Source organism: Chiloscyllium punctatum, chromosome 48, assembly GCF_047496795.1.
Source record: "Chiloscyllium punctatum isolate Juve2018m chromosome 48, sChiPun1.3, whole genome shotgun sequence".
In the NCBI taxonomy this organism is placed as follows: Eukaryota; Metazoa; Chordata; class Chondrichthyes; order Orectolobiformes; family Hemiscylliidae; genus Chiloscyllium; species Chiloscyllium punctatum.
In genome coordinates, this window is record NC_092786.1 from 40,910,780 (window position 1) to 40,934,984 (window position 24,205).

Genomic DNA, 24,205 nt, shown 5'->3' on the forward strand with positions numbered 1-24,205 from the left:
TGTAGGATGAAGTCTAGTCCTGCTGGGAGGCAAACCCAAGACTACAACTCCAATACTCAACCTGCATTTTGCACATTTCCAGTACCAACTTCAGATCATCATGTTGGCAATGTCATTCTTTCGCAAATGTAATTTTCCATTCCTGCTACACAAATATTATTCATCCAGCTTTATCTTCTAGTCTGTTTAATAATGATAACTTGCACTATAAAGTTGGACTTGGGTTTCCTCTGCACAACTAAAGAAATAGAAGTACATAGAAGATGTAAAATCTTTCAAATAATTTCCAGCAATTCATATTCAATGCTAAAATGGCAGTCACCCTTTTGAAATGGGAATGTCTATATAAAGAATCTCATACCCTAGCTGTATCTGACATTGAAATACTACCAAACACTATCACTAACCTGTGAAAAGTCTCCATCTTTTTTTATTTGGCTGTTATTACTGTAGACTGCCGAGTCCTCCTTTCCTTTTGCATTTTCTGGGCTTCCTGGTGGTGCTAGTTTACCTGCCGTTTCATTGTAGTATCCATGGTTCTGATCTTCATCACCCTCCACATTCCATATTGCAAGGCCTGGCCTTCTGCAACACAAGAACAGCGCAAAGACTCTATAAAACATCTGCAACCACTTCATCAGATGATCTTGTTTTATGTAGTGGCCTGTATAAAAACCATTTCCTGGGTATTAGTTTGTCATGCTTATTAATGTTTTAAATTTTTTTTTAAAATTGGGAATATTCAGATATACTGACCTTTCATTACACCTTTCATTAGGTGTAATAACTACAGGTGAATTCTTCAAGTATTGTTTAAATCGAAGTTCAAATGCTTTTCCTATGGTATTTATAACATCCTGGGCTAAATCATCAGAACACTCTACAATATGGCAAGCTGAAATATAATGCAAAAAGAGTTTGATTTTGCCAATGAAATTACAGTAGAAGGTTACATGAATTCTGACACTTCCATTTCAAGTTTAACACACTCTAAAAGGAAGCAACTTTTATTATTGCTAAATATTGTGAACACCAATAATTAAGTACAAAAAAAGGATTAGTATTTAGCTCATGATGTACTTCTTCACTTGGTATCAAAGCATGGAATTGAACATTTTATGAAATAGTTAAGCAACTTGAGTTCTACATATTCACAGTGATCAAATTTATAGTAACTCCTGGCTGAATAGAATTGTGGCACAAAATTTGTAGTCTGCCTTTCCAATTATTCTAGTGATGTATTTTCCACAGGCATCAGAATAAAAAAAAAATGTTTAAAACTTGCAAAATTAAACAACCTTTACTTCAAGGACGGTGATACAAATAGAAATTGCCCATTAAGTAGATGCAGCATGGGTTCGTGAAAGGCAGGTCATGCTTAACTAATCTACTGGAGTTCTATAAAGATATTATGAGCATGGTAGACAACTGGGAACCAGTAGATGTGATGTATCTAGATTTCCAAAAGGCATTTGACAAGGTGCCACACAAATTGCTGCTGCATAAGGTAAAGTTGCATGATAATGTATTAGCATGGATAGAGAATCGGTTAACTAACAGGAAGCAAAGATTGGGGAAAAATGGGTGCTTTTCAGGTTGGCAATCAATAACTAGTGGTGTACCTCAGATCAGTGTTGGCACTGCAATTATTCACAATTAACATAAATGATTTGAAGTTGGGGACCATGTGTAGTGTGTCAAAGTTTGCAGACTGGAAATATATTCATTGGAATTTAGAAGAATGAAAGGGATCTTACAGAAACATAGAAATAAAGCGGATGTTTTTACTGCTGGGTAAAACCTGGACAAAAGAGGGTATAGCCTCAAAATTAGGGGCAGCAGATTTAGGACCAAATTGAGAAGGAACAACTTCAGCCAGAGGATTGTGAATCTGTGGAATTCCATGCCCAGTGAAGCAGTTGAGGATTCTTTGTTGAATGTTTCTAAAATGAAGAATTTTTTGAACAGTAAAGAATTTAAGGGTTATGGCGAGAGGGCAGGTAAGTAGAGCTGAGGCCACCAAAAGATCAGCCATGATCTTATTGCATGGTGGAGCAGCTTGAAGAGCTAGATGGCCTGCTCATTTTTCTTTTGTTGTTTTTATGTACAGTATAATCGCCATAGTATCATTAGATTTATTAGAGTCATAGAGATGTACAGCATGGAAACAGACCCTTCGGTCCAACCCGTCCATGCCGACCTGATATCCCAACCCAATCTAGTCCCACCTGCCAGCACTCGGCCCATATCCTTCCAAACCCTTCCTATTCATATACCCATCGAAATACCTCTTAAATGTTGCAATTGTACCAGCCTCCACCACTTCCTCTGGCAGCTCATTCCATACACATACAACCCTCTGCGTGGAAAAGTTGCGTTGAAATGGATTGCATGAAAGAAATTGCTGACAATTCCGAAAGCAATTACATACCTCTTTGATTTACTGGGTCCTTGGCAACGTAAGCTACATAATCAGTTGTATCCTAAAAGAGGGAGTTTTACAGTTATCATTCATAGCTTGTCAAGATTGAGTTCAACATCATTGTAATAAAATATCTGAAATTCAATGTGGAAATTCAGAACTGAATACTCCATTAGAAACTAGTGTGGAAATGCAGTTTCTGCATAAAGGAAATAGGAGACTCTATATGCAAAGTAAAACAAGCCCTGTACAGATAAAAACCACATGTGCTGGGAAATTGGAAAAAAAAATACAAGTCTTAGAAATATATATGGCAAGGGTCTGCCAATGCCTGAAAGAGAAAGCTAACTTTATGTTTCACAGATGTCCCTAACTGACTTGTCATGATCACGCAGGCAATGTTTCACTAAATTGCGTGGGTGCACTTCTGTGCTGCAATGTACAAAACAGCACAATAAACAGGCTGTACACAAAGAAAGAGGAAGGAGAACATTGCTGACAAAACAGCATGAACATAAAAGGGTTCTGTTGCCTTACAGTAACAATTCTGAAGAATCTTACCAAAAATGCTAACCCAATTCTCTTGAATACTGACAGAGTTTCTAACATTTACACAAATCCTGAACATAATGATCACTGCAAAAATTTCATTAAAAACAACTAACCTAAAAAACAAGGATTCTCATGTCCTGATAAAGGCACACAATTTTTAATAATTTCTTAATCTTTACAGCTCCAGATTCTGCCAATAAAGTGAGGTAATAAAAGTAAAATAAACAAGACTCTATTGCCTAGCAAATATTCCATAAATTGCAGAAGCCTTCTTCAGATAATCACAAAGCCGCAGCTTGATTGGAATTAATTTTGGAACCTACCATTTGAAATTAAGCATAATGACAAACATATAAAGTCATATTAATCATTTCACAAGAAATAAATATTCATGTTGTTGTGCAAGGAAAGATAATCACTGACAAATCAGCAACGCTCGTGAAAGAATTGGCACTTGGGGACAGAAGTGCTTGTTCAAAACTGTTGGAAATGCCTCATTAAAGCAGAAATGTGCTTCTGGCATTTCCTGATCGAGTCAGAGAGTCACACAGCACGGAAACAGGTTCATCGGTCCAACTTGTCTGTGTTGACCAGACATCCCAATTTGATCTAGTCCTATTTGCCATCATCATTTTGTCAATATCCTTCTAAATTCTTATTTTATAGCCATCCAGATGTCTTTTGAATGTTGTAATTGTACCCACTTCCACCATGTCCTCTGGCAGCTCATTCCATACACACACCATCTACGTGAAAAAAATGACACCTCAAATCCTTTTTAAATCTCACCCCCTTCACTTTAAGCCTATGCCCTCTAGTTTTGGACTTCCCTTGACTATTCACCCTATTCCTACCCCTCATGATTTTATAAACCTCGATAAAGGTTACCCTTCAGCCTCTGACACCCCATGTAAAAAAGCCCCCATCTATTCAGGCTCTCCCTGTAACTCAAACCCTCTAGTTCTGGCAGCATCTTTGTAAATCTTTTATGCACCCTTTCTAATTTAAGAACATCCTTCCTATAGGAGGGTGACCAGAAATGTGCACAATATTCCAAAAGTGGTCTCACCAATGTACTGTACAGCTGCAACACAACATTCCCAACTCCTATATTAAATATTCTGACCAAAGAAGGCAAGCGTACCAAATGTCTTCACCATCCTGTCTACATGTGACTGTACTTTCAAGGAACTATGCACCTGCACTCCTAGGTCTCTTTGTTTGGCAATGCTACCCAAGACCTTACCATTAACTCTACAAGCCCTTCCCTGGTTTGCCTTCCCAAAATGCAACATCTCTTGCTTATATAAATTAAACTCCATCTGCTACTCCTCAGCACATTGGCCCATCTGATCGAGGACCTGTTGTACTCTGAGGTAATCTTCTTCACTGTCCACTACAGGACCTATTTTGGTGTTATATGCAAACTTACTAACCGTACCTCCAATATTTATATCTGTTTTGAACCAGACCAGACTCAACCCCTTAAAATATATTAAGTGGCTAGCTTAGACCCTAATCTTTTTTAATTTTAAAGGCAAGTGCCAGGCATTTCACTCCGATGCAATTCAATTGATCAAACTACCAGATTTGAAGCAAAATACACCTTGTTTATACCCTATACTTAAAATACAACAAAAGAAAGAGGAAATTGGAATAACGCAACTATAGGTAGTTCATCTACAATGCAACATTTGTGTTTTGTGCAATTCCACATTATAGAAAAATCGTGCTTTAGAAGCAGAGCTTAAAGTGTTGGCGATATAATCCCATTACAGCCAATGCACATTTTAAATGTTCATGCTTTAGAAAGAATCCCCAATTTGTCAATCATGTTACAGTGAACTTACATGAACAAAATGAGCATTATAGTGGAATGACCTGTATTCAAAAATGTCAAAGAAATTTGCCCAATAGGTTAGAGATCACAAAGCACAGCTCGAAGTGAAATTGACAAACAGTTTATTGCAAGTGATATCACTGGAGGAGAAAACAGACTAGCTGACAGTCTGCACAGACAATTTGATTTCTCTTCCCAGAGCTGAGGATGAGACCAGTTTTATAGTAATGCTGCACAATGACACAGATTAAGAACTGGGAAAATACAATATTTCTGAAAATGGAGTAATTTAGTTGCAAGGGTGCTAATTGGAAAACAGTTTATCGGATGAATGTCCTGTTCCTTCACACAATGCAACATCCTGTCAGTATCATGGTTCCATTCAACTTCCCAGGTAGGTGCTAAAGTCTTTTCTGGAGTGGTGAGGTGCTTCCACTGTCCTGTGGTACCGATCGGTCTGTCCCACTCTGTGTGGCTTTGCTGCTGCTGGGTTGTGAAACTGCCCTGAGGGCTTTGAGCCTCTGTCATGTCCATGGGAGTTTGAAAGCGTATTCCATTGTCTGTGCATCATCTGACCCAGTTAGTGAGCTGCTCGGGAATTCTGGGTGTCCTGGTACAATTTGGCCTATCGTGGGTTAGCAAATCTTTTCCCACAGAAAACCTAACAGAGTAATAGATTTTACTACTAAACAAGTAACTTGCCATACACACACCCTTGGCAAAGGTAATGTCGATAAAATAGATTGTCTCACATAATTCTAGCAACCCAAGAGAAAAAAAAATCAACAGAAAATTCAGTTTCCAATCCTGCTGCTACTGAAAAAAACTAAAAATCCAGGTTTTAGATAGCTTGACCACACCCAGACTGCTTCCAATGTTCCAACTTTAAAAATAAACCCAAGGTCTCACAAATTGTTTACACTATAGACCGCTCAGTACCTCTGCCTTAAAACCTCCCTTCCATTAAAAAAATGACAAAATACACTTCATAAAGCCACAGTATCATCACACATCCAAATCATTTATAATGAATGTTGAAAAGCAGTGGACCCAGCACCGATCATTGTGGATACTGCATGCCACAGGCCTCCAGTCTAAATAGCAACACTCCTGCACCACCCTCTGTCTCCTATATTTGAGCCAATTTTGTATCTAATTGCCTAACTTCCCTTGGATACTGTAATTAAACATTACCAACCATTCCAATATGCAGAACCTTGCCAAATGGTTTGCTGAAGTCCAATTAGACAACATCTACTGCTCTGCTTTCAATCATCTTTGTCACTTTTTCACAATACTCAAATCAAGTTAATGTAACATGATTGCCCATGTGCAAAGCCATGTTGACTATCCCTAATCGGTCCTTGCCTTTCCAAATATATGTAAATCCTGTCCCTCACAATCCCTTCCAACAGCTTACCCACCATCAACATACAGCTCACCGGTCTATAGTTCCCTGGCTTTTTCTTACACCCTCTCTTAAATGATGACACCACATTAGCCAACCTCCAGTCTTCTGGCACCTCACCATGGCTGTTGATGATGCAAGTATGTCAGCTAGGGGCCCAGCGATCTCTTCCCTAGTTTTCCGCAAACTTCTGGTCAGACACTTGATCAGGTCCTGAGGATTATCTACTTTTAAAGGACTTCAGTACTTCCTTGTCTGTAATATGAACTCTTTTTAAGACTATTTATTTCCCTACCTTCCATGTCCTTCTCCACAGTAAATTCTAACATGAAATATTTGTTTCATATCTCACCCATCTCTGGTGGTCATTCATAGACAGTAACATTAAACTTTAAGGGGCCCTAATTACTCCCTAGTTACCCTTTTGCCCTTAATGTATTTGTAGAATCTCTTTGGATTCTTCTTAACCCTATTTGCCAAAGCTATCTCATGTCTTCTTTTTGCCCTCCTGCTTTTGCTCTTAAAGTATATTCCTTCTACCTTCATACCCTTCTAAAGGATTCACTGCGTCTCTGTTGTCTACACTTGACATATATTTCCTTTATTTCTTGACCAAAGTCTCAATTTCTCTAGTCATTCCAGCATTCCCTACACACACCAGCCTTGCCCTTCGCACTAACAAAAACATTCTGTCTCTGAACTCTTGTTCTCTCATCTTTAAAAGGGCTCCCACTTCCCAACTGTCCCTTCACCTGTGAATAGCCTCTCCCATCAACTTTTGAAAGTTCCTGAGGTAAAAACAATGACTGCAGATGCTGGAAACCAGATTCTGGATTAGTGGTGCTGGAAGAGCACAGCAGTTCAGGCAGCATCCAAGGAGCTTCGAAATCAACGTTTGGCAAAAGCCCTTCATCAGGAATAAAGGCAGTGAGCCTGAAGCGTGGAGAGATAAGCTCGAGGAGGGTGGGGGTGGGGGAGAAAGTAGCATAGAGTACAATGGGTGAGTGGGGGAGGGGATGAAGGTGATAGGTCAGGGAGGAGAAGGTGGAGTGGATAGGTGGAAAAGGAGATAGGCAGGTAGGACAAGTCCAGACAAGTCATGGGGACAGTGCTGAGCTGGAAGTTTAGAACTAGGGTGAGGTGGGGGAAGGGGAAATGAGGAAGCTGTTGAAGTCCACATTGATGCCCTGGGGCTGAAGTGTTCCGAGGCGGAAGATGAGGCGTTCTTCCTCCAGGCGTCTGGTGGTGAGAGAGTGGCGGTGAAGGAGGCCCAGGACCTCCTTGTCCTTGACAGAGTGGGAGGGGGGAGTTGAAATGTTGGGCCACGGGACGGTGTGGTTGATTGGTGCGGGTGTCCTGGAGATGTTCCCTAAAGCGCTCTGCTAGGGAGGCGCCCAGTCTCCCCAATGTAGAGGAGACCGCATCGGGAGCAACGGATACAATAAATGATATTAGTGGATGTGCAAATAAAACTTTGATGGATGTGGAAGGGTCCTTTAGGGCCTTGGATAGAGGTGAGGGAGGAGGTGTGGGCACAGGTTTTACAGTTCCTGCAGTGGCAGGGGAAAGTGCCAGGATGGAAGGGTGGGTTGTAGGGGGGGGAGGCGTGGACCTGACCAGGTAGTCACGGAGGGAATGGTCTTTGCGGAAGGTGGAAAGGGGTGGGGAGGGAAATATATCCCTGGTGGCCTGGTGGTGGGGTCTGTTTGGAGGTGGCGGAAATGTCAGCGGATGATTTGGTTTATGCGAAGGTTGATAGGGTGGAAGGTGAGCACCAGGGGCGTTCTGTCCTTGTTACGGTTGGAGGGGTGGGGTCTGAGGGCGGAGGTGCGGGATGTAGACAAGATGCGTTGGAGGGCACCTTTAACCACGTGGGAAGGGAAATTGCGGTCTCTAAAGAAGGAGGCCATCTGGTGTGTTCTGTGGTGGAACTGGTCCTCCTGGGAGCAGATCCGGCGGAGGCGGAGGAATTGGGAATACGGGATGGCATTTTTGCAAGAGGTAGGGTGGGAAGAGGTGTAATCCAGGTACCTGTGGGAGTTGGTGGGTTTGTAAAAAATATCAGTGTCAAGTCGGTCGTCCTTAATGGAGATGGAGAGGTCCAGGAAGGGGAGGGAGGTGTCAGAGGTGGTCCAGGTAAATTTAAGGTCAGGGTGGAATGTGTTGGTGAAGTTGAAGTTGATGAATTGCTCAACCTCCTCGCGGGAGCACGAGGTGGCACCAATGCAGTCATCAATGTAGCGGAGGAAGAGGTGGGGAGTGGTGCCGGTGTAATTACGGAAGAGCAACTGCTCTACGTAGCCAAAGAGACAGGCATAGCTGGGGCCCATACGTGTGCCCATGGCTCCCGATGCGGTCTCCTCTACATTGGGGAGACTGGGCGCCTCCTAGCAGAGCGCTTTAGGAAACATATCTGGGATACCCACACCAATCAACCACACCGCCCCGTGGCCCAACATTTCAACTCCCCCTCCCACTCTGCCGAGGACATGGAGGTCCTGGGCCTCCTTCACCGCCGCTCCCTCACTACTAGACGCCTGGAGGAAGAACGCCTCATCTTCCGCCTCGGAACACTTCAACCCCAGGGCATCAATGTGGACTTCAACAGCTTCCTCATTTCCCCTTCCCCCACCTCACCCTAGTTCTAAACTTCCAGCTCAGCACTGTCCCCATGACTTGTCCGGACTTGTCCTACCTGCCTATCCCCTTTTCCACCTATCCACTCCACCCTCTCCTCCCTGACTGATCCCCTTCATCCCCTCCCCCACTCACCCATTGTACTCTATGCTACTTTCTCCCCACCCCCACCCTCCTCTAGCTTATCTCTTCACGCTCCAGACTCACTGCCTTTATCCCTGATGAAGGGCTTTTGCCCGAAACATCGAGTTCGAAGCTCCTTGGATGCTGCCTGAAATGCTGTGCTCTTCCAGCACCACTAATACAGAATTTTGAAAGTTCCTGTCTAATACTGTCAAAATTAGCCTTACTCCAATTTAGAACTTCAACTCTGATCAGATCTATCCTTTTCCAGGACCATTTAAAAACTAACAGAATTACGATCACTTGCCCCGAAGTGCTCCCCACTGACACCTCCGTAACTTCCCCTACCTTATTTTCCAACAGAAGGTCATATATGATGTTTAAATGTTTTCAGTTCCAACCAGTACAAGTTAATTCTGTTTTCATTTTCTCCTGGTTTTTTTTGTCAGATCAATATCTTGAAGTAAAAATATTGGAACAAAATGTCCTTTGAAGAGTTTTTTTATTTGCAGTCCAGAATCTCCATTGTTTAACAGTAGCAACTCTGCAAGTAGCAATCTACTTTAGGATCATTTTGATTTCATCAGATTCTTTACTATCTTAAACATGTTCCCTTGGATTTGAAATTGATTCTTACTTTACATTTTTTGAATGAATGGAATAATCTATCCTTGAAACATCCCAGTAGCTGTTACTGCTGCTTCCATATTGTATTGTATTGTATTTTTAATAGATGAAAGAAGGGCTTACTTTCCCAGCTAGATTTTGCCCTGCACTCAGACCTAGCACATAATATTTGGTGAAAATGTCATTGGTATTTGAGCCAAGCATCCATTAGTCCTCATGTTTGTCTTGCTTCAACAGAATGTTACAGCCCATCACACTAGTATACACAAAACAAATGCTTCCCTGAGAAAACTGCAGCCTAATCATATTAACATGCATTTCAATCAACAGTAACACAGACTCTGGATATGTTAAACAACCGACCGTTTTCATAAGCTGTCTATTAACACCCCTCTGAAGTACATATGGATATTTTATTAGGTTAGAGGTGCTATATAGTTACAAATTGGTGTTGTAGCCAGGGTGGTAGAAGATACCTTAGCAGTTTAGTGAGCAGTGGTGCAACAGATGACAGATTGAGCGCACTAGACATGATTCATTTTACATTTTTAATAATAACAAAAGCTGCCTAAATATTGCAGTAGAAAACCTTTGTTGAGCTTATCACACAGCCAATGCAATGGTTTTGAAAAGATTTCAAATTTAGGGTGTAGGTTTGCTCGCTGAGCTGTCGGTTTGATATAATTACCTGGCTAGGTAACATCATCAGTGGCAACCATCAAGTGAAGCGAAGCTGTTGTCTCCTGCTTTCTACTTATATCTTTCTCCTGGATGGGGTTCCTGGGGTTTGTGGTGATGTCATTTCCTGTTCGTTTTCTGAGGGGTTGATAGATGGTATCTAGATCTATGTGTTTGTTTATGGCGTTGTGGTTGGAGTGCCAGGCCTCTAGGAATTCTCTGGCATGCCTTTGCTTATCCTGTCCCAGGATAGATGTGTTGTCCCAGTCGAAATGGTGGCTTTTTTCATCCGTGTGTAGTGCTACGAGGGAGAGAGGGTAGTGTCTTTTTGTGGCTAGCTGGTGTTCGTGTATCCTGATGGCTAACTTTCTTCCTGTTTGTCCTATTTAGTGTTCGTGGCAGTTCTTGCATGGAATTTTGTAGATAACGTTGGTTTTGTCCATGGGATGTACTGGGTCTTTTAAGTTTGTTAGTTTTTGTTTGAGAGTGTTGGTGGTTTGTGTGCTACTAGGATTCCAAGGGGTCTTATTAGTCTGGCTGGGTCCGCTACGTAGATGACACATTTGTCATCACAAAACGAAACAAGATAGAGACATTTAACATCATCAACAACACCCTACTGCTCAGCAAGCAAACCTACACCCTAAATCTCAACCTGAGCTCCAAACCTTGCAGAGCTTTCAAAGCATTCTTATTCGCTCACAACACATCATCCCAGTTTGTGATAATGTGACCAAAAATAACTTGAAAGATTTGATTTGCAATATTCATTGAAATTGTGGTAGAAACTGTGCATGGTACCCAGTTAAAAGCTTCTTCAAAAATCTCACTGCAGCATGATCAGTAGCTTATCAAAATTTCTTGAACGGCACCTTTCCAATCCCTTCAACACCTGGAAAGACATGGGCAGATGCATGAGAACATCACCAGCAAGTTCCCCTCCAAAACAGGGTGTTGTATTACTTTAGAAGTTTTAGCTATTCCTTTATCACTGCTGGGTCAAAAATCATGGAACTTCCTTCATACCAGCAACTTGGGTGTATCTACACCACATGGATTGCTGAGGTCCAAGGTGGTGGTAGCTCATCATTACCTTCTATGGGGAAATAAGGATGGGTAATAAAAGCTGGCATTACCAGGAATGCCCACATTCTGAAAGTGGATAAAAGAGTTAGTTATTTGGGATGGAGTTCTAGCCACCATTTGTGGTGGAGTACAATACAGTCCCACTGCCTTGCTTCCAAAATCCTAAAATAACAAACAAGGAATGTTGCATCTTCTGGATTCTGAAATGTTCAAAATAGTCAACCTTTTAGCTTCAATTGCTGTAGCTTTATCAAGTGTATTTCTCTGAACTGAAATACTGCTGGATCTCAATACAGACTAGTGCAGTGGTGAGAAATGTGGTGTACACATTAACATATGGTTCCTTAGTCATATTGAAATAACAATCTAACACTGGGTAATATTTTTGGAAACATCTCATTTTTGCATGTTTGGATGAAATAAATCTGCTTGCCAGTATTGTGGAAATCCATTATATTGCAATTTGTAAATCACAAATTTGCTTATAGCAGGAGGATCCAATGGCTTTCAAGAGCTAAATCTTTATTTTTACATAGGAAGATGAAGATAAAATGAGGAGTCCTCTTATTAATGCCATGATATTTTTACTTTTTTGACCCCAGCATGTACGTTATATGGAACTTGTGTTCTAGATTGAATAAGATGCATTTTTTGTGAAAAAGGTACAATCCATATCAATCTTGCAATTTTACTCAACTGGCATTTATTTGTAATGTTTTATGATTTAATGATAGAATTTCAAACTGCCAGCATAATCCAGATTCCTGTACCTTTCTTGCAAATACAGAATCAATTCAGTTTTTCTCTGAAATTAACTGAACTGTGCATTAACTATGCATTCACCAAACACTACTGAATAAAACTTTTTTTTTTAAAAAAAGGACATAGTTGAAAATATTTCAATGTAACATGAGAAAATGATACTTTTAAAACATTTGAAATATTTGAAATTAATTAGAAACTGGATTCTGTCACCTGATACATTATATCTAGTGGAATAGATAAGAGAGAACCAGTGAGATATATTGGTTTTTCAGAAGACTTTTGAAGGTCCCTCATAAGATGCTAGTAGATAAAGCTAAAGCACATGAGGAACGGGGGTAATACATTAGCATGGATTGAGGATGAGTTGATGGATAACAAACAAACAGAGTGGGAATAAATGGGTATTTTTCTGATTGCGGTACCCATCTCGCCTGCCAAAGAACAGTGTTAGAACTCCATCCATTCATAATATAATAAATATCCTAGATGAGGGAACCAAATACAACATTTTCAAGTTTGCTGATGACAAAACGAAGCAGGATTGAGAGTTGTAAAAAGAATGCAAAAAGATTATCAAAGTGATTTAGACGAATTGAGTGAGTGGGCAAATATGACAGATACATTACAGTGTAGCTAAAATGTGAACTTATGCACTTTGTTGTGAAAATCAGAAAATATAATATTATTTAAATTATAATATATTGGAAAGGTCTGATGTACAAAGGGTATCCTTGTACACCAGTCAATGATAGTAGACAGGGAGATGCAGCAATCAATTAGAAAGTCAAATGGTACAGTGGCCTTCATTCATTGCAAGAAGATTTGCGTTCAGAAGGAGAGATGTCTTACTGCAGTTATACAGGGCCTTGGTGCGACCACAGCAGGAGTATTGAATGCAGTTTTGGTTTCCCTACCCAAGAAAGGATACATTTGTCAGAGATAGTGCAGCAGAGGTTTGGTAGACTGATACTGGAATGGCAAGCCTGTTGTACGAGGAGAGATTGATTCAACTGGGTTTTATTTTCTGGAATTTTGAAGGATGAGAGGCAATTTGATGGAAATATGCAAGGTTATAACAACTGGACATTCTGGATACAGGGAAGAGTTTTCCTTGTGTGGGGAGTCTAGAATCAGAAGGGTATAGACTCAACATATGGGGAGACTATTTAGGTCAGAGGCAAGGAAATGTTCCTCTGCTCAGAAGGGTAGAGAACTTGTGGAATTCTCTACCACAGAAGCTTTTGGAGATTAAGTCACTGAATATATTTTTAAGATTTCAAAAGTATCAAATGGTAGGGATAGAAAGTACAGATATGATACTGAGATAGAGATCAGCTAAGATCATAGCAAATGGCAGAGCAGGCTTAAAGGGTAGAGTAGCCTTCTCCTACTCCTGCTCCTAAGTTTCTATTCTATCTGGCTCTTGTTCAGTTGAAGGGACAGGTATGATGGTCATTGTTTGATGCAATCTAGAGAGGCATCAGGCAGGTTATGATGGAGTGTTAGGAAGTAAGTAGCAAAGTGCGACTGTTGCCTGTGAAACCCAATAACTGACTAGCAAGAGAACTAGTCCAATTATAATTGACCTTTTGCATAATTTTTGTAGTATTTAATCACATATTCCACTACTAACAATGCTGATTCAAGACACGTTTCCTTCTGCAGATATAGTGACATGGGACACTACTCACTGGATCTCCTCCAGAAGCAAACGAGATCGACTGCATGTGGTGGTTGGCGATGATCTGTAAAACAAAAAAAAAAGCACTTCCTAAACTGGAACGGAATTTCCAATATTTCTTTTTCTACTTTAAAATTATACCTAAATCCAATATGTATATTTCAGCTAGAATGAAACAGATTTATAAGCCTTTTATTCCCATTTGTGCTAGTACTTTGTCAGTATATCAGCAAACGTTTTTTTAAAAACAGAGGGGAAGAGCTACCAATTTCACTGTAAAAATTAACAATGTTTACTCTCCATTTTTTCTAAACATATGAAGAGTGTAAATATGTCACTTGTAGTTTTAGTATCACTAAGCTTTGGAAGAAGCCAAATGGACACTGGTCAAGGAACCCCCAATGCTTCAGGAACAACGGACAATTTTAATTCCAGTGAATGACTTGAATGAATTAAAATCATGCCTCATCCTTCTCCTGGGAACTTTGCAGCTCTTGGAATAGAATTTTATTTATAATGTTAACATTTCAGGTCTACAACCCACACCAGAACAGTAGGGTCCTTGAGTCAGTCGGTGAGTAGAGTGCTGTGTTGTACCCTTTTTCTCCCGGAGATTGTGCTTCAAGCATAGTCTTATAATTTTAGATCCCTTGCATTTTCTCCACATTCCCCCTCATCCTTTCAGCGCATCAACTATTAGCATAGTTTCTTCGTTCTTTTAATGTCATTTCATTTCTTTATTAGGATCACATGTTATACCAAAAACAGATTGTAAGTCATTTAACTCACCACTCCATCCCCACCACCAAAATATCTTTTATTGAAATGTTGAGAGATTTTGCATTCTGTCTGACATGTACAACCAATGTAAATGCTGGCACACAAGGAATTACAAAGTGAAAGATGACTCATCTGTCTTGTCTTGCATAACAGTCACCCTGCAGGTCATAACCAACCAATATAATCAAAACCATTGCTTCAGGATCTTATATTCTTTGCTGGATGAATAATGGCATTTGTTCTGAAACTTAAACAATATATTTTTGCCACGATTACAGTCCTAAAAGGTGTTCATATCCTTCTCCTCCACAGTTTATCCAATTCCTAGAATGTGCTTAGTACTACAGTAGGCTTGGATTGCTCTCCACACTTTGAAGGCAAGTGTTCAGTGCTAGGATAAATCATTATGGCATTTTGGTTTAAAAGACAGAGGGGAAAAAAAAGTTTATTTGGTCGCATTGTTGGAAATAATGAGGCTAATTTCTAAGTATACAATGGATTTTATGGGGCTCGCATGATGTAGTGGTAATGTCCCTACCTCTAAGCTGGAAAGTCTGGGTTCACGTCACACCTGGAGCAGTGGTGCGTCATAACACATCTAAACAGGTTGATTAAAAACATCTCCACCGATTGGATGTTATCTCAGGCTAGTAATATAGTCAATTTAAATGCCAGCTAGTTAATGTTGATTTTACTGCTCCTCGGATGCTGCCTGAACTGCTGTGCTTTTCCAGCACCACTCTAATCTAGACTCTGGTTTCCAGCATCTGCAGTCATAGTAAGTTAATTAGGTTAAAAACAATGTCTAATATATTTTACTTTTGTTTGCCAAGTGACTGTAACGAACATGAATGTCATGTTTATCTATTCTGTTTTTTTCCCTGTATCCTTTTCTTCACTGAGTCAATCAATACTCAATGTGGAACTGTAAATGTATTCAGTTGGTCCCGATTCATTTTGCATGTGCACTTCATAATTAAATAGGCCTCTGAATAAAAACAGAAGAAACGGAAAGCTTATGAAAGAGGTTTTAAGTTACTGCTCACAAAGTTAAAATATAATTTGCTCAGATTTCTTGCTGTTTTAGGAATTAAACTGAAGCAATCTAAACCAAGAGAAGAGGAATTTTGTGCTGGGCCTGTTTCAGACAGAATGCTGTCAGGAAATAGTACATTATCAAAGAACAGAAGAACAAAAAAAATCCTTCTCTTGGGAAGCTTTGCTAGATTGGCTCTGCTATATCACAGTTTAATCATTCCCAAGTGTTAAAGTTGCCCTCCTACAATATTGGGATAGTCCCAACTCATGGCACTTACCTGTTTGGAGTGTGGGATCGTCAAGTTAAGACTGTTCACAGAGATGGTCATTATGATGTTCATTCCTGAAAACTGAAGGTTACTCTTCCCCAAGATTGTAGACAACCCTTTACTGGGAGGCTGCAAGTTCAAATATGACCATAGTTATTTGTTTCCAAATCTTAAGGTAGAAAATGTGAACAGCATCAAAATGATCAATGCACTCAGTTTATCTTTTATATTCCAACTTCACTAGGTCACAATGGGGAAATATTGATAAGCCAAACTCCGTGATGGGGCCGAGGGAGAACAGAAGCACTCTCCTTACAATGAGGCTTTAAAATATCAGTGGTGCAACCTGAGGTACTAATCACCAGTCCCCTTGATTTGAAATTATATTCAAGGAAAACAAATTCAAGTATGTTCTAAAAGTCAGAAATGTTAACTAACCTGCATGATTTAAACAGCCAAATTAAAACTCACTTTGTTTAAAAAAAACCTTTAAAAGTTCCAGTTTCAATTACGAAATTCTTGACTTCCTGTAATTTCATCCCTCCTTGAAATCTATAGATTTTTCAAATTTTGGTGTCAAGCCTTCTCTTATACAGTTTTCAGCTTTAATGCTGACTTGGTTTGCACATTTCAAACTTCACATTGTTAAAATAATGGTTAAACTAAGATTCTTTTTATAGTGGACTATGATAAATATTTTAAAAAGCAGTGTGTTCACTCAACAGTTGAAACTGGTGCTCAGTTCCCAGTTTAAAAAGAAACAAGACTGAATTCTAAGAAACTTGGGCACTTCAGTTTTATCTCAGCTCTACAGCAGTTTTAGACCAAACATTTCAAAAGGAAAGTCTTTAAGATGCATTTGATAAACTGACTAGACCAAGGAACACCAGACTGAAAAACACAAATGGAGGATGGAAAAGATTATAGGCAAGTAACAGATGCCAATTAACCCACTCACTTCTGGAGTGTAAATTTCAAAAATTACAGTAATTGTATTTTGTTTCTTAATGCTCTAATTTAGGATTCATTTCAAATCTGTATTTGTTTAATTATAAAAGGATGAACAATGTGCGATACACCTCCTGCTCAGACTATTTACCTTTCTTCTTCTCATGGCCCCTTTTGCACCTGGCACAGCCTCACACACTCTGCTTATTGCTTCTCTGTGGAATGGAATTTACTGCAGTTATTGATATGTACTGTTCGTCACTGTTATTCTTTCAGTCAAGTAAAATTGCAGAAATTAGTTGGGTCAGAATATGAACAGTAAACTCATGGGACTCCAAGCAAATTATTCAGACAGAATCAAAAATATAACATTGAATATTGCAATAGATAAACAGAGCACTGGGCCCTTGAAGTTTACCTGTGTTTTATTTTCCACAAGTCTAATTTACTCTCACAGGCCTGCTCAACCCTATATCTCCGTACCAAATTGAGAGAATAGAAGGTTATGATGAGAACTGGTAAAATCAGCAAATTGAGGTAACATTCTTCACTTTGAAGTCCAGATCATTTAGAAATAAAAACAGCCCCAACACGGATCCATATGGAACACTGCTCAGCCACATCTGAAAAATGTACCTAATTAACTTTTACTACCAATGATCCAGTAAAAAAGAATTATTTTATTGCTCATTAATATTACAATGTTTTCATACTTTGTCTGCATCTTCCTAGCTTCAGTTTTTGTTTTGGAAATGGTCTTCATTTTTCTTCTCTCTCCCATAAGCAATAAATACTTCAGTGTTGTTTGACATCCTTCCATTCTTTCAATACACTCTTGGGTCTCACCAGAAAGTACTCGACTGTACCTTTCCCAAACTATTTCAACGGTGATTTTTCATTTTATCCACCAATTATTTTCCTTCCAATTAATGTAAACAGGGCAGTTATCTCTATTTCATTATAGTTTACTTTGTTCCAGTCATTAGGAATCTTAGGAATCGTTAATCAGGGAGGACAACACCTGGTGTATTACTTGCTTAACAACAATTCTGTTGTTTTCCTTTCCAAAAAGGTGCTGAAATGACATCTGACTTGTATCTCATGAATGGTCATCAAACTGAAACTTTAACTAAGTTTCTCGCTCCACAGATGCAGCTTGAACCGTTGTGTTGCCAGCACTTTTTCCTTTTATTAAAAGTAACAGCAATGGGAAGTGATTGAATATAAAAACGTATGTGGAAAGAAATACTGTAAATATGTACCAGAATATTTTATAAGAAAGAGGTATTAAAGAATATACCAGAAATCTACAAAATGCACACATTAAATCTTTCAGGTATATTTCAGACTATATACTGGAAATACATTTAGCAGGACACAAAGTTTTACAACATACGGTACTTAGGCTGGGACGTGTTCCAGGCATATGAAGGAACAACACATAACTGAACACAGTGATTCATGCCCATACAGGGGTGAGAATTGAAAATCTTTCATTTAGAATTCCAAACGAACATTGACCAGAAAGAGAAAAAAAGAAAAATAGGTTTTGGGACACTGACATAAAAGAGTCAATGCCAGGGTGAAAGGGAAAGCTGTCAGGTATAGGGAATGCTGGATAACTAAATAAATTGAGGGTTTAGTTAAGAAAAAGAAGGAAGCATATGTCAGGTATAGACAGGAGAGATCGAATGAATGCCATGAATAGGAAGGGTTTGGAGGGATATGGGCCAGGTGCTGGCAGGTGGGACTAGATTGGGTTGGGATATCGGGTCAACATGGACGGGTTGGACCAAAGGGTCTGTTTCCATGCTGTACATCTCTATGACTCTATGACTTTAAATGGCAAACATTCCACAGTTACCTAGTTATTCCTAAACCTGTTATGACTCTCCTGTTCTTGGGCTACAAAGTTAATACTACATGCAATGTTGTGTGTTCTTTTGTTAAACACATCCTCTAAATATAATATTTGTGACAAAACACTTTTCTTACCAAGTTACAAATCTCACAATACCAGCTTATAGTCCAACAGGTTTATTTGGAAGCACTAGCTTTCAGAGCACTGCTCCTTCATATACCAACATATTCCTCTCAATCACCAGTTTATTTATTAGCAAAGCTCTCATGATTTCAAACCAATTGGAAGGCGTCATATGTCTGTATCTGCGTTTCAACTTTAATCCTGTTAGTCTCCCAGTTTTATTTATAGATCAAAATCGTAGGTTACACTAGGGATTTTTATGCAATTTCTTGGAGTTGCAAGAAGTGGTAAGGCCAGCATTTGTTGCTGATCCCTTATTGCATTTATATTCAGAATATTAATGCAGAAACTCTAACCCAGTTATCAAAATCATGATTTACAGCTAATTCCTTTCACATACTGGATACTTACCAGATCTCAGGTGCAGCAGGGACGGGTGCAGAAGGGAGAGCTTTGGATCATTGGGAGATAAGGACTACTCATGGGGAAGATGGGACCTAAATATGCTGATGAAAACAAAAAAAAAAGCTGGAAATCACAGCAGGCTGTGTAGCATCCGTGGAGTGAGAAAAAGCTAAAGTTAGGAATCTAGATGACACTTTAATCAAAGCTGATGTGAAGATTATTAACTTGTTCTCTCTCCAAATGCTGCCTGACTGCTGTGATATCTAGCATGTGTTGTTTTCAGTACAGATTCCAGCATGTGCAGTAATTTTATCCAAAAGGTGCTGATGGTTTGGCTCTTAACAGAGCCAGAACCAATTACCTTGTGCATTTCTAGTGCTGTTGGGAGGATTTAAGTTAACTTGATTGATAATCAGGATGTTGCAATAGTCTGGAGAAACCGGGTACACCTTAGGATTAGGAGAAACACAAGGCACTAAACTAAGAAAGAATAAGGATTTGAGTGGAGTCAGAGTAAAATATGATACAAATTTGTACACATGCATAGTAAAGCTAAATACAGTAAATATAGTTGGTGAGCTGCAGATGCAGGTAACCAGATGGCATTGTGATGTGGCAAAACCAGAGACCCAAGTCAAAATAAAAGGGTGGAACTAGATGCTAGTTATACCTGAATATAAGGTGGTATTCAGGAAAGTGAAGAAAGCATTACAATATTATTTAAAGACTATTACAGAGTGAGAAGAACAGACACGTTCTGGTTAGAATTAACTAAATTTAAAGGTGGTATAACTCGACTGGGTGTATTCTACAAAACACCAACCATTGAGACAGATGTAGAAGAACATTTGAGAGTTGCAGAAACTACATCTTTATAACTTCAATTATCCTAATATAGATTGTAAAGGGCACGGACAGAATGAAGAATTTTTGAAACGTGCAAGGATGAAGTTTTCTTGATCAGTATGTCTCCAGCTCAACAGGAAAGGTGCTGTTGCTGGATCTGGTTCTTGAGAATGAGATGAAACAAGCATGAATAGTAGAACAATTAGGGAACAGTGATAACCGAATCATTTTGCTTAATTTAGTTATGAAAAATGACAAGGAAGAAACTAAAAAGATATATATTCAGAAAAGAGCTAATTTTAGTGTAATGACTGCAGATTTAGCCCAGGTAAACTAGAATCAATGACTGGCAGACAAGTGCCTCACTGTAGCATGGTGGAAATCAAATGTTCCTATTTCTAGAGTTGTCACAAAAGTATGCAAAACTCCTGTCTGTCTAGCTTAACAAAAGTGATGATCCAAGTTTCTGCACTCAACAAGAATCAATATTTATTATAAATAGATTCTAACTACAGGTAAACAACTACAAATTGGCAACATGCAACTCTTTTGGGTAAAACTCTTCATAAACTCCACATATGCACACATACATACAAACAAACCAAATATGTTGATGTTATAAGTGGAAGGGAAATCCGAGAAGGCAGCTCGATGGTACTTGTCCACAGGGCTCATGAGATGATGGTTTTGGCTTGCCACAACTTACTGTTCCTCAATCTTCCTTCTCTAGGTGCTTTCACTTGCTTAGGGGGCACAGAGCAAATGGTTCACAAATTATGACGTCTCTGATTAGTAATTAAGTGCAACAGCATACAGCAGCTGATGTGGGAATATAAACTGGCTTTCTTTAGGCTTTGACTGGTTATTACTGCACAGAAAAGGGCACCATATTACCAACCAGAGGTCAGAGAGGTGTACAGCAAGGAAACAGATCCTTCGGTCTACTTGTCCATACCAACCAGATAGCCCAACCCAATCCAGTCCCACCTGTCAGCACCTGGCCCATATCCCTCCAAACCCTTCCTATTCATATACCCATGCAGATGCCTTTTAAAAATATTGCAATTGTCCCAGTCTCCATCACTTCCTCTGGCGGCTCATTCCATACATGTACCACCCTCTGCGTGAAAAAGTTGCCCCTTAGGTCTCTTATATATCTTTCCCCTCTAACCCTAAACCCATGCCCTCTAGTTCTGGATTCCCCACCCCAGGAAAGAGACCTTGTCTATTTACCCCATCCATGCCCCTCATGATTTTATAAACCTCTAAGTTCACCCCTCAGCTTCCGATACTCCAGGGAAAACAACCCCAGCCTATTAAATCTCTCCCTATAGCTCAAATCTTTTCTGAACCCTTTCAAACTTCACAACATCTTTCCAATAGGAAGGCGACCACAATTTCACGCAATATTCTAAAAGTGGCCTAACCAATGTCCTGTACAATCGCAACATGTCCCCCCAACTCCTGCACTCTATACTCTGACCAATAAAGGAAAGCATATCAAACGCCTTCTTCACTATCCAATCTACCTTCGACTCCACTTTCAAGGAGCTACAAGCCTGCACTCCAAGGTATCTTTGTTCAGCAATATTCCCTAAGACCTTACCATTAAGTGTATAGGTCCTGCTAAGATTTGCTTGCCCAAAATGCAACACCTCACATTTATCTAAATTAAACTCCATCTGCCACTTCTCAGCCCATTGGCTCAAGGGCTTCTCGCCTGTTCATACCTTCAACTTGTTCAGCTACTAGTGAGCCACACAATTGTTGGCAGGTAGATTAACTAGGTAAAAACAATGACTGCAGATGCTGAAAACCAAATACTGGATTAGTGGTGCTGGAAGAGCACAGCAGTTCAGGCAGCATCCAACGAGCAGCGAAATCAATGTTTCGGGCAAAAGCCCTTCATCGGGAATAAACTAGTCAACTCGACAGAATCACCAGCTAGTTGTTGTCAACTAAATTTAATTTTATGCACACCACCCAGTGCCAGTCCATCTGCAATAACTTGTCCCTACTGCTTGAACAAGAACAAAGTAAACAACACAGTGAATAAATCCTAGTAGCTTGTTTTTTTTTAATTCTTCTACGATTCTTAATTTTTAAAACAGCTGTTTTTCGACTGTATTTCGGTCCACAGAAATACAGAAAAATAAAAAGACAGTCTTTACAACCGCACAAAACAATGGGTTGTCTATATAGAAGAATTAGTTCAAACAGAGTCAAGGTGCATTCCTATGAATGGAAAAGGGAAGGTAGTTAACACCACAGCTCCCTGGATAACAAAGGATTGAGAGTAAAGTATTAAAAAGTTGCCCATCACAGATATCAGGTTGATAATACAAGCGAGAATGAGGCTGAATACAGAAAGTTCAGTGAGAAAATCAAGAAACAAAAAAGGCAGAGAGAAGAGGAGACTGGCAGCTAACAAAATGGAGTCTAAAAGTCTAAAGGTAGAAGGGCTGTAAGAGGAATGGGATTAAAGATTTAAAAAAGGATACCAATTATAAAAGGCAAGAAGCATGGCTGAAGTGCTAAAGTTATACTTTGCATCTGTATTTATCAAAGAAAATGTTGTCCAAGTCATAGTGAAAGAAGAGATAATTGAGATAGGAGATAATTGAGGTACTGAAAAAAAACTGGCCGTATTTAAAGGTTTTAAGAGAAAGGTGCTAAGTCACCAGGACCACATGGGATGCAAGTAAAAGGTACAGAGGGAACCAGGGGTGAAAATTGCCTTAGCACTGGCCATAACTTTTCCAATATTCCTTTGATACAAGACTGGAGAATTTCGAGATGTACTTTTGTTTGAAATAAAATAATGCTAAGAATAAATGCAGCAACCATATGTCTATCAACTTAAACTTGATTTTGATAAATCTCTTAGAAACAATAATCTGAATACACCCTACACACAGTCACTTGGACAAGTGTACATTAATTCAGGAAATCCAGTGCAGACTGGATAAAGGCAAATTTTGTTTAACTAATTTTCTGATGAAGTAGCAGAGTATGTTGATGAGGACAACACAGTTGATGCAGTAACAACTTCCAAAAGATGTTGATAAAGTCCCAGATAATAGCTCTTTGCCTTGTGGGTTTATGCCCACATCTGCGAGTTTGGGTTAAAGATAGTCTGGTTAAGGAGAAGGCAAGATTTGTAACTGTCTTGAGGCCACTACTTCTTTAAAACACTGGTTATTGTATTTTAAGATTCAATACTACAATACATGGTATTCAGAAATATATCAGGCTGTAGCCTTATTTTCCATAAGATCTACCACCTAACGATAGTCTGTCTACTCCATGTGCTTCTCCGGGCATGTTTCACATGGCAATACTTCAGGCTTTTGCCTTGCTCGGATTTTCTCTCTCTCTCTCTCTCTCTCTCTCTCAACTCTATCCAGAAAGTGTTTTTTATGTGCAATGAGAAGCAACTAATCACAAGGTAGCTCCAGAGTCTGAAAGTCTTTATTTACAAAACAATGGCTTGACAGCAAAGTTGAAGCTCATGGAATGTAAGGGATAGTGGTAGCACAGAGATAAAGTTTCCTGTCACTCAGCCAACAGAACACTGGTTGATCTTTCAGAGCGGAGAAAGGATAGACTTTAAGATGACACGGAGAGGTTACTAAATGAGTGGGCATAACGGTTGGTGAAATTCAATTTAAAAGAAGCTTGTAAGTGTACACATTTGTAGCAGAATGAGGAGGGGCAATATCAAATAAAAGGTGCAAATCCCCAAAGGGGGTGTGAAAACAAAGGGACCGAGATGAATCTATGCAGAAATCATTGATGTTGACAGCACTGAAGCTTTGAATATTGTTGGAACTGCACTTCTCCAGGCAAATGCGGAGCATTCCATCATACTCCTAACTTGTACCTTCTAGATGGCAGACAGGCTTTGGGGAGTCAGAAGGTGAGATATTTGCCACAGTATTTCTAGTCTCTGACCTGCCCTTGTAGCCACGGATTTATATGGTGAGTCCAGTTGATCTTCTGGCCCATGGTAACCCCCAGGATGTTGATAGTTTGGGATTCAGCAATGGTAGTGCCATTGAACATCAAGCAGTGATGTTTAGATAACTCTTGGAGAAACTCATTGCCTGGCAATTG

The 24,205-nt window shown here is 39.6% G+C and overlaps 1 protein-coding gene across 5 annotated transcripts in view; it reads right to left on the reverse strand.

The window, feature by feature from the left end:
• LOC140468923 (SHC-transforming protein 1-like) overlaps positions 1–24,205 on the reverse strand; it is a 140,558-nt gene that overhangs the window by 21,188 nt on the left and 95,165 nt on the right. For all 5 annotated transcript variants that reach the window (XM_072565035.1, XM_072565036.1, XM_072565037.1 and 2 more), the window contains 6 exons: positions 17,006–17,069; positions 15,916–16,035; positions 13,830–13,883; positions 2,432–2,483; positions 757–895; positions 408–585 (listed from right to left, as the gene is read on the reverse strand). In XM_072565035.1, coding sequence (XP_072421136.1) covers positions 408–585; positions 757–895; positions 2,432–2,483; positions 13,830–13,883; positions 15,916–16,035; positions 17,006–17,069 — 607 coding nt within the window. The remainder of the gene's footprint in view (positions 1–407; positions 586–756; positions 896–2,431; positions 2,484–13,829; positions 13,884–15,915; positions 16,036–17,005; positions 17,070–24,205) is intronic.